Raw genomic sequence first — 11,197 nt, 5'->3', positions numbered from 1 at the left:
CCAGCTATGAAAACAGAAGGCAGTAAAGGGCTGTGCTGGGAGCCCAGAGGGCCAGCTTCCACACTGAGGTCGAAAGTGTCAGGGGCCCCTGAGGCTCAGGTTAGGAACCCCCATGAGGACTGGTCCCCTTCCGGCAGGGCTAGGGATGTTGTATCAAAGCATCTGCAAGAAGAGAGCTGGAAGGGGTATTTCAGTGACCCCAAGAACCTACACCGCCAGCTCCCACACTCGGCGTTTCAGTGACAGCTCCAGAACCCCCAGTCTGCGACTGTGACACACGGCAGCGGTAAGGACACAGAGAGTGGCACAGGCAGGCGACCGACACTAGGGCAGGATACATTGTGCACACAGAGTTAGAGCCGATTTCAGAAGAGTCTGGCAGTGATGGGCCACCATGCTGCTCGCTTCAGAGGTGACCATGCAGGAACCAGCGGGACAAGCTAGATACATTCTGAATCTCAGTCCTTCTTAGAAGCTCCTACTGCTAATTATGCACCGATGTTTGGTGTTTATTTAACCATCTCTTTCTTTTAAGATGTTTTCCATGGATGCTTATGGTGTCATAGGATGAACGGTAAAAATCGAGTAAGTCACCCTAAAAATAACTGTCTTTAGTGTTTCAGATTGAGAGAGAAAATGCGTATCGGTTTTCCCCTGTTACTTTTGAGAAGCCTGTGTCATGCCCTGCAGGTCATCAAGGCACTGAGGGGAGCTGCGTGTGCGTGTTCTCTGTATCTGGAGGCGAGGCCCCAGCTCTCAACTGTCCTGGAAACTTTCCTGGAAAAACGCTTGAGGTTTTAATTTCGGTGGAAGTTTGAATTGTAAGGCTTGCTCTTAATGGCTCAAGAATGGAAGAAGCCAGAGTTGAAAAAATTATTCATTATCCTTTCATCCATTAATTTGTAAGTGTCCAGCAAAATAGATCACTTCCAGGTCCATGAAAGCTACACTGGTTTGTTCAAATTTCTGGAAGAGAAAGAGGAGGTCCATGGCCCAGCTAAAATGTGCAGATGCCACGGTGTCCGGGAGGTTCCAAGGACTGCACTGGGCAGACGGTATGGGGGCATGTGAGTTCCTAATGCCCCCATCAGAGAAAGGTCAGCTGAGCAACTAGTCCCAGGGAACAGAGGAGCTTCTGGGGGTCTTCAATCATGACCCATCCTATCTCCTCATTTGAGGGAGGGAGCAGCTAGGTCTGGGAAGGAATTCTTGCTAGTTGGTGGCAAAGACAAGACTAGAGCCTCGTCTCCCCATCTACTCTTCACATCGGTAATTCTCACTCCAAAACAAAAATCCTTTTGAAAATGTAATAGGATGAAGACTGCTAATGTGCTAATTTTTTTTTCTAGAACTTTCTAAAATCCTAGGTTAAATAATGTTCCACACTGTCTTAGCTGCTGAGTTCTTGGTAATAAAGGCTAACCTGTATACATGCCGAGCCCTGTCATTTGCCTACCTACGAGCCTGACTACATCCCCTCAAATGCCTGTATTTCCAAAAGTGTGAACACAAATCGGCTAAGCCCATGTTAGGATCAAGATTCTTTTTCGAATGTTCTTACCTGCTCTTGGTTGTACTTGGAAGACCCCATCAGGGAATTTTCTGCAAGTTCTTTGGCTGTGGCTGAACCAAGAATGCCTTTTGAGTTCTCAGGACGCGACTATCAAAGTCAAATAGAGTTTCAGTCGAGAACCCATTCAGCCAGAATGGAAACTCTATGTCACTTCAGGGCCTTTGAGGGCGTGAGATGGTTGCAAGTCTTGCCCATGGGGCAGGTTCGGGAAATGGCTGAGCCAGCAGCAAGTAACTTTCAGAGTCAACTCTTTTGAGGGGGCAGTCTGCGGAATCAGGGAGGAAACAGGGTCCGGCTATTGTGTGAAACCCTGCCCAACACAACGACGGGCCCCAAACACACTGATGCCTGTGGGGTTTCAATAGTAGGCCACATGCTGGGCTAATGTCAGCCCTACAATTTTGAAATATGTTGTGATAAAGGATTAACCTGCTGGATTTGGGGAGGAGGTTTACAAGTCACCAGAAAAATCATAAGAGAAATATACCATGTTTATAAAAAAAATAATAAAGGGACCCTATGTTTGAAGATGTGAATGATCTTATATGGACACTAAACTGTCAAGGTTTCTGCAGATTTCCTACAGTATCAGAGTTCAAGCTGTGTGATCTGGCCTGTATCTTTAGAGTCTAGGTAAGAAATGCAGCAGCTTGTACAATACCTACATGAATTTGGAGCTTGTCTTTGACCATTTATCTTTACAATAACCTAGGCAGGAAGCGGTACAAGTTATGATCTGGTTCCTCTTCCAAACACACACATCATAAAAGCAAGACAAGTGGACAAATTACACAGAAGCACAAAAGCAAACGAGGGGACCTCGTGCTCACTTCAGCAGGGGGCCCTCTCAAGTCTAGTCTTTTGATTCTCCTTCCTCTTAAAATTCACAGGTTTTGGTGGCCAGAGGGTGTAGGTGTGACAATAAAATAATGACCTTGATCAAGAGTGAAATCATGGAGCCAGCTACACACATCTTATCTGAATCCTTCTCTACAGCCTATTTTAAGTGTGGAGCCCAACACGGGGTTTGAACTCACAACCCTGAGATCAAGACCCGAGCTGAGATCAAGAGTCCAACCCCTAAGTGACTTTGCCCCTATAGCCCGTTTTATAGAAAACTCATAAACAAAGGAAGGAGGGACTTACTCCAGCAAGTTTGGTAAGAGAATCAAAATAGAATTCTGAGAAGAAATCTACTTTTTCTAATGTCATAAAACTCACAGCAATACATAAGACCCAAAGGCCCCAAATCTAGCCAAAGGACAACCCCCCTGATCCCAGAAAACAGGTAAAAGGAGCCAACTATACAAATCAGCAGTCAGAACCTACCAAATCTGATTTTAAAATACTCTTTCATATCTGAAAGACATCTGAAAATTCAAAATAATTTCTTAATATCCAAGCATCTCAAGGTCAGGGACAGTTATTCCTGACCGGGGAAAAGGGAATGCTGCATTCGTGAGGCCTAAAGTACTGTTTATCATCTTGTCTGTGAACCCTTTACATTTCAAATCATAATAGGCTTTGAGCTCACTTTAAGAATGCCTTCCTCTGAAACATCGCTGTTAGGAAGAGCTTCCTGGGACAACATACCGTGTGGTTTCCCTCCCTCGGCACAGGAAAGTCACGTGTTAGCAGGAGGTGTTGTCCATGCTCATCCTTTTTAATAAAGTGGGCTCTTTCAAGGCTTTAGAGGCAGCCACCGGCGCTGCCAAGGGAGAAGTGTGTCCCTGGGTCATGAGGAATGGGTCCTTCAGCTGGTGCAAGTCCCCGGCGAGGAGGTCAAGCCTTGCCCGCGGCACGAGAGGTGGCCAGAACACGGAAGGTGTTTCCATGGCCCATGGCAAGCGTGTGGTCCCCTGCACTAATAAACACCGAGATTTAAGTGTGTCTTAGACACACTTCTATTCTTTATGCGTAGGAGGCCACTTGGCTAGGACTTCTGCACGTATGTGAGTGAAGGGCTTTCTCACTGCCTCGGGCCAGAGGATGGCAGTGGCCCGGCCCTGCACGGACCGCTCCTGGTCATGTGGTGGTGGCAGCAGCGGTCAGGTGAGCTTTTAAGGAAAGAAAGAAAGATTCTGCACAGAGAGACACAGAAGTGCCACGTCTCTAGACGGCGAAGGCTCATGCACCGTGAGTGAGGCAGCGGCCAAGCGTGGAACAGGTGCCCGCCACACTCACAGCCATGGGCCTCTGTTGGGACCGACCTGCCATGGCTCTGCATGTCCCCCAGCTCCTTCTGCAGCCTGGCGTTCTTCTCCTCTTCCTCCAGCAGCCTCCGCTTCACGGCGCGCAGCTCCTGCTGGGCCTCATACTTGATGTCATTGGCCACCACCACCGCCGTCTGGAGGTCCGCCTGGAAGCGCCGCCATTCCTCTGTCTCCTCCTGAAAATGCCAGAAGCCACGCCGGTGTCAGAGGCTTTCTGGGGAGGACCGGCCAAGGGGCCCTTAGTGGCCACCGCTGCAGTGCCATCCCACCACCGGGAAAAGGACCAGCACGGGTGGGAAGGACACAGTCGTGTTATTGGTGTTTATCCTGACACTGAAAGGCTGGCTGGATTTTGTCACCTGCCGACATGACTCTGTGGTTCCAGGGCCCACAGGAAGGTGCTGAGAGAGCAGGCGAGAAGAGTTAGCAGGCTCTTTTTTTTTTTTTTTTTTTTAAGATTTTTATTTATTTATTTGACAGAGATCACAAGTAGGCAAAGAGGCAGGCAGAGAGAGAGGAAAGGAAGCAGGCGCCCCGCTGAGCAGAGAGCCCAATGTGGGGCTCGATCCCAGGACCCTGGTATCAAGAACTGAGCCGAAGGCAGAGGTTTTAACTCACTGAGCCACCCAGGCGCCCCAGCAGGGTCTTTTTCAAAGGGTCCCAAACCAAAGGTAGGGACACGCTTAGGGAAATGACAGGGAAGGCTCCCTTGTCCCCCGCTGTAGCCACATCTCACCTTAATCTGCTTAGTTAGGGTCTTGAGCTGCCTTTCCAGGTCTGACTTTTGCTCCTCCAGCTTCATCACGTTGCCTGGAAAGAAACAAGTCAGACAGGAGTTGGAAAAGGTGCAAGACTCTGGGGAGAAAGTCAGCGAGGTAGCGAGGGAGGAGCTCAGGATTTAAAACCCATCCCTTCTGTTAGAAATTCCATCCTCAAGACCCTGGAACCCGGCAGCTAGAAACTGGAGGTTCTCCCAACACAGAAAATGGGATGGTTTGGGCAAAAAGTGGTGTTGAGTTAGGTTATGATCTCAGACGGAACAAACAGGCAGCACTCCGTGAAGAGGTTGAAATAGCCTCTCGTATTTATTACACTCACTCCCGGCCTCCCTGGTGGTTGCACATTACGGATCTGAATGTCCTTTATCACTGTGCCGTGGAGGGCTTTTGTATAACACAGAATGTGACTGGCGACTACTATGGTGACTTTCAGACCAGTTGCTAGAGTTGTGGTTTTTAATTGTAGTTAAACCACACAATCACCTGGGAAGCCTTTCCAAAGCACACATGTTCAAAGCCCCAGACCATGACCCACAGAGCGGAATCACCCATGGGGAGACAGGATCTGGGGTGTGTGTGTTTTAATGCCTCCAAAGGGGATCCGACGCCTCTCGCTAATTAAGAACATTCTCAGTCCCCTTCTCTCTCTGACTCTGAGGCTTCCATGTCATTTCAATTGAAACCTGATCATGTCCATTACCCAGTTAAAATTTTTCAATGGTTCTTCACAATTCATTCCAGGGCAGGGGTTGTCTATTTTTTTTTTTTAAAGATTTGATTTATTTTATTATTTATTTGACAGAGAGAGAGAGAGAGATCACAAATAGACAGAGAGGCAGGCAGAGAGGGGGGTAAGCAGGCTCCCTGTTGAGCAGAGAGCCCAATGTGGGGCTCAAGCCCAGGACCCTGGGATCATGACCTGAGCCCAAGGCAGAGGCTTTAACCCAATGTGCCACCCAGGCGCCCTAGTCTATGTTATTTTCAATCTTGGACATGTTAGGATACAATCATAGGGAATGGTGTGACATCTGCTCCGGACATTAATTCTAAGCTGGTTTTCTTGGTGGGTTGTGCTTGACCTTTAAGGCTTTGGGGACAACACAGTCACATTCTCATGAGCAATACATGATAGAAACAAAGCAAAACTGGACTTCTCTTCTTTGGCTTTATATGCTCTTCAAGTATGTGCTGTTTGGAAATACACACTGTCAATGGCAGTGGGTTCTGGTTATCTTTGCAAGCATCATTCCTGAGAACTGTCTAAATGATGCTGACCCTGAGTGCTGACTGCTTTTCTGCTGCGTATCACATCCAGTGAAGGATGGAACCAACCAAGCTAATCAAGGTGTTGAACATACTGTCAACTCTCGTTGCTTACGGCCGTTACATAAAGTTGCCATGCATGCCGAATTTGCAAATACCGAACTTTGCTCCTATGGGGAAATACAGGGTTCAGTTCCTGCAAGCCCCTGATCACATTTTTATCAAAGGAGACAGTACTTGTGTTAGGTAGGCTCGTTTGCCAGTGTCCTTGTAAAAAAAAAATAAATAAATAAAAGCCCGTCCCATCAGTGCTGGAAACCTGCTTACCCCTTTCCTGCATAACACTCAGTAGATATTTTAAAAATTCTTCTGCAGCTTCCTCATTGACAGAATCTGCCTTACCTGCAAGTTTTTACCTTTCCTCATGCTGTGAGGTGTTCCAAGAGCCTCAAGAGCGAGCCAGCACTGGCTCAGAAGGGTCTAACACTTTCCTGACCTTGGGAAACATGACTGTAAGTTTCTTGGCTTTTGGTTTCACAACAATGTAGTCTGGTACTTTTGTTTTTTTTAACCAGACCTCATCTCGTGAATCCACAAATACAGCTGCTGTTCCCATCTTCTCCATAGCTTTGTCACGTGTCACAGATTTTACTTCAGCCTTTTCCAGAGCAGTGAATTTCATCTTCCTTTCTCTGGAAGTTTTTGTTAACATTGAAGTCACAGCCAACAGCACTAAAACTCATGCTTCAACAAATGTCATTTAACACTTGTTTTCTCCATAAGGCACATCCTGGCTTTCCTGCCATAGGGACCTCAGACATTATTTCAGGACTACATCTGGGGGCCATTCTAAACAGAGAAATTGCCCAAAAAAAGGGGCACAAAAATATAAAAACCATGACCTTAAATAACCATGAGAAAAATACTTGTTTGCAGTATAAGAGCTGAAACAAGAAGGCAAAGGGTTCCCTTGTTCAAGGGAACTTGCACTTTGGGAAACTAAAATTTTTTGCTGCTCTCTCCGTGCACATCCACAAATGATGTTAAAAGTGCCCTGAGTGTTGATCCTGGGGTTTCAAATACATTCAGGCTAGCAGGTGAGTTCCCAGATACGAATTCCACAAATAATGAGGATGGGTTATACAAGCCGGGGAGCTTCTCAGGCAACCAACTATGCTATTTTTAGCAACGGTGAGTGCCACCAAAAGTTCTGTGCATTAATTCTTTTGTGACAAAAGCAAAACACATTAGATGTGATAATTTGATAAAGCTTATTTGGACAAAGCAGACAATGTTTAACTAATCCCTTTTAATGTCTTTCCCTACTCAAAGCGAACAATGAGTCCATAAAGAAGCTAAATATTGGAGCCTCTTCAATAATGAGGCGGACGATCGCTAGAAGTTACCTGATATCCTGGCTTCAATGGGACCCATGCTAGAATGGTTTTCTCTCTGAGCCCACGAGCACACACTGCTCAAATCCACCTGACTGTCTGTCACCCATCTTCCTGCCCGTCAGATCTGAAAGACAACGCTCTGTCAATACCCAATGCACGTGGGCAGTGGTGTTGCTCACGCACAGCAGACTTGACACTCCATAACGTGTTTGCTCTTTTTCACAATCACCTTGTGCTGCTGACTCACGTTCCACAATCTTTCCTTCCCCACCGCCCACTCTTCCAGTCAATGAGATTAATTACTCTGCCTTCCCGGACCACCGTTCTTCCCACAAGACTGCCAAACAAGCGGAAGAAGGACTTTTCACCAGCATTCTCACAGACCCTCCTAGGCATTCGGTTCACATCAGCTCAGTCCTGATGCGTGTCTGGCTGGGGCTCGAGTTCACTTACTTTCCAGCTCGCTGATGAGCTGGTTGTTATGTAACTTGACAGCCCGATGCTGTTCCACCTGATCTTCCAATTCAAATATGGTCTCCTTCATGTCTTTAATCTCTGCATCACTCTCCGATGCTTTCTCTTGCAGTTTCAGGCTGGTTCGGCTCAGTTGTTCTGCCTGATGGTCACATATCTCCTTCAAGTAAGAATAATCCTTTTCTACCTAGAATGAAAGGGAAGGTTGCCTGGTCAGTTTAACAGGAAAGAGCTCCTTATCCATCAGTGTCAGGCTCATCCGAGCAACGGCAAAGGAAGCTCTTGGCATGTGCTATCTGGAATCATTTCTATATTCTTAGCCTCAGGAACAGCCAAGGCTATAAATATACAGAGAAGCTCGATGTCTGCAAACAGCCAAATACAGTGGGTTCTGTGTCCCTCCCCACAGACAGGTGCCTTTCTGTTCTGCAGCTGAGTGCAACAGCGCCTCCCTGGGAGGCTCTGGTACTGCACCCCGGAGGGAGGCTGCCCTCCTCACATCTGCTATGGAGCAGCGCCCTCTGCTGGGGATCCAGGAACAATGCCCCTGAGACTCTATCCACTGCCTGCAAACGCCAAATCTTTTCAGCCATTAAGCACTAGCGGTTATACCATTTCTTTAGAGAAATGCGACATTAATGTGATGGGGAGCACCAGCTGAAGGCACAGAACAGAAACATGGGCATGCACCACACACAGAAGTGGCACAGGACAAGCACTCATTTCACCTTTTCAATTCTGAATCATTAAACATTTTATTATATTTTAAAAAAAAGATTTTATTTACTTGTCAGAGAGAGAGAGCGAGCAAGAGAGCGCACAAGCAGGGGGGAACTGCAGGCAGATGGAGAAGCAGGCTCCCCGCTGAGCAGGGAGCCCGATGAGAGACCTGATCCCCCAACCCTGAGACCATGACCTGAGCTGAAGGCAGACGTTTAATTGACTTAAGCCACCCAGGCTTCCCTCATTAAACATTTTGAAGACACAGAAAAGCACCCAGAGTGACAAGATAACCATGTGCCCAAATGGACTTCACAGTAATTAAATTTTGCCACATTCGCTATTTTTACTTTAACAGGATTTAGTAAAGTCCCCACATTCTCTCCCACCCCAGAGAATAATTTGCATTACCCCGAAAGTGGTGTGTGGTTATTGCTTGAATGGTTTTTCACTTATACTGAGTATGAATGTGCCCGTGATAATACACAGATAGCACTGTTTTGTTTAAAAATGTTTTATTTATTTTTACTTTTAAGGAATCTAATCTCTGCACCCAACGTGGAGCTACAACTCACAACCCTGAGATCAAGAGTCACACTCTCCACTGACTGAGCCAGTTAAGTGCACTGTTTGAAAATTTTTATACAAATCATATTATTCTATAATTATGCTTCTGCAATGTACTATTACACTGTATTATAGTATATGGTAATGAGCTTTCATCCTGTACCATACTATACTTCTTATGCTTTTATAAAACTTGTTTTTAACTATGTTATTTATTTATTTATTTGACAGAGAGATCGCAAGCAGGCAGAGAGGCAGACAGAGAGGGGGAAGCAGGCTCCCCGCTGAGCAGAGAGCCCGATGTGGGGCTCGATCCCAGGACCCTGAGATCATGACCTGAGCTGAAGGCAGCGGCTTAACCCACTGAGCCACCCAGGCGCCCCTTTGACCGTATTTTTGAGATGTATCCACACTCTCCACAACGTTCTGTCATTACTTTAAATGTTTCATAGCAATCTGCTGTCAGAGTATACCAATTATTTTAGTATGAGCTATGCCCCTTTTCTTAAGATTATTTATTTATTTATTTGATAGACAGAGAGACAGGCAGAGAGAGAGGAAGGGAAGCAGGCTCCCCGCTAAGCAGAGAGCCTGATGTGGGGCTCGATTCCAGGACCCTGGGATCATGACCTGACCAGAAGGCAGAGGCTATAACCCCCTGAGCCACCCATGCGCCCCGAGCTATGCCCCTTTTCTATAGGTCCTTTAATTCATCTTACCAAATAGCTATCTATTTACCAATTAATGTAAGCCTGGTACCTAACGATGACTTCCTAGATTTGGGGGGGCACCTCTATATACATGGGGTCCGAGTGAACATCCAATGAATGGATAAACACATTTAGACAGCAGGATTGCACTGTTTTTCAGCTGGGACGCTGTGATCAGGAATAAACAAAGAAGGTAGGAAAGGAAGGAGGGAGGGAATAAGGAGAGAACAGGCATGGGAAAGAACAAGAGCTTAAGGGTGCACACTATTTTGTACAACTGGTATTTCAATCACAAACGTGTGTAGCTTGGTACTGCACTGGAAAATGCATCACTGTAGCTGCTGTGGGCCACAGAGGGGGCCAGGCATTGTAGACATGAGAAGGCTGACGTCCGACAGCATCTGAAAAGCAGCCAAGGAAGGCGGCTTGTGAGCCCTGCCTCCCGTCAGACCATGGCTTTTTGCAGAGCTGAAGCCTGGGGCTGGGGGCCAGCTCACCTGGCGTCTAGAAACACGCATATTACTCTGGTGGGACTACTATGGGTCAGGAGTTAAACTGGAGGGTGTAACCAGGGAGCCAGAAGGTTGGGCACCCTGAGGGGGGTCTCCGTGTGCAGCTGAGACTGCTGGCCTCCCACGGCCCGACCCCAGCTCTGCCTCCTACGTGTTGGCTGGCCAGGATCACAAGCAACAAACGATATGCAGAGCGCTGGGAAGACACCCCTGGGCTGTGCGTTGTGCACGGCTGGGGCCAGGGAACTCTTAAGTCAGCATACTGATGTGTGTTTCAAATCATACACATCATTCTTCCTTCTTAATTTGGGAATCATCCTCTCAAGTTTAGCAATATTTTCCAGAAAGTTCTTTTATGAAAAGCAACAACAGCAACAGCAACAACAGAAACCCTTAAGTAACTTCACAAACAGTTTCTGCCTGCAGGACCTTGGTGGGTAGTAGCAGGCAGGTATTTTTATATTCATTTTACAGATTTTTTTTTTTAAAGATTTTATTTATTTATTTGACAGGCAGAGATTACAAGTAGGCTGAGAGGCAGGCAGAGAGAGAGAAGGAGGAAGCAGGCTCCCTGCCGAGCAGAGAGCTCGATGCGGGGCTCAATCCCAGGACCCTGGGATCATGACCTGAGCTGAAGGCAGAGGCTTTAACCCACTGAGCCACCCAGGTGCCCCTCATTTTACATATTTTTAAAAAAGATTTTACTTAATTGACAGAAAGAGAGATCACAAGCAGGCAGAGAGACAGAAAGGGAAGCAGGCTCCCTGCTGAGCAGAGAGCCCGAAACGGGGCTTGATCCCAGGACTTTGAGATCATGACCTGAGCCCAAGGCAGAGGCTTTAACCCACTGAGCCACCCAGGCACCCCAATTCATTTTACAGATTGACAAATAGAGGGAGGGAGAATTTAAGCCACTTAAAAGAACAGTCTAGTTTAGGGGCGCCTGGGTGACTCAGTGGGTTAAAGCCTCTGCCTTCAGCTCAGGTCAT

The 11,197-nt window shown here is 47.0% G+C and overlaps 1 protein-coding gene across 6 annotated transcripts in view; it reads right to left on the bottom strand.

Moving 5' to 3' along the window:
• SPECC1 (sperm antigen with calponin homology and coiled-coil domains 1) overlaps positions 1–11,197 on the bottom strand; it is a 276,278-nt gene that overhangs the window by 85,109 nt on the left and 179,972 nt on the right. For all 6 annotated transcript variants that reach the window (XM_059380513.1, XM_059380515.1, XM_059380517.1 and 3 more), the window contains 3 exons: positions 7,679–7,886; positions 4,523–4,596; positions 3,784–3,962 (listed from right to left, as the gene is read on the bottom strand). In XM_059380513.1, coding sequence (XP_059236496.1) covers positions 3,784–3,962; positions 4,523–4,596; positions 7,679–7,886 — 461 coding nt within the window. The remainder of the gene's footprint in view (positions 1–3,783; positions 3,963–4,522; positions 4,597–7,678; positions 7,887–11,197) is intronic.

Source organism: Mustela nigripes, chromosome 16 (genome assembly GCF_022355385.1).
Source record: "Mustela nigripes isolate SB6536 chromosome 16, MUSNIG.SB6536, whole genome shotgun sequence".
NCBI lineage: Eukaryota > Metazoa > Chordata > Mammalia > Carnivora > Mustelidae > Mustela > Mustela nigripes.
This window is presented reverse-complemented; position numbering and strand designations above follow the sequence as displayed.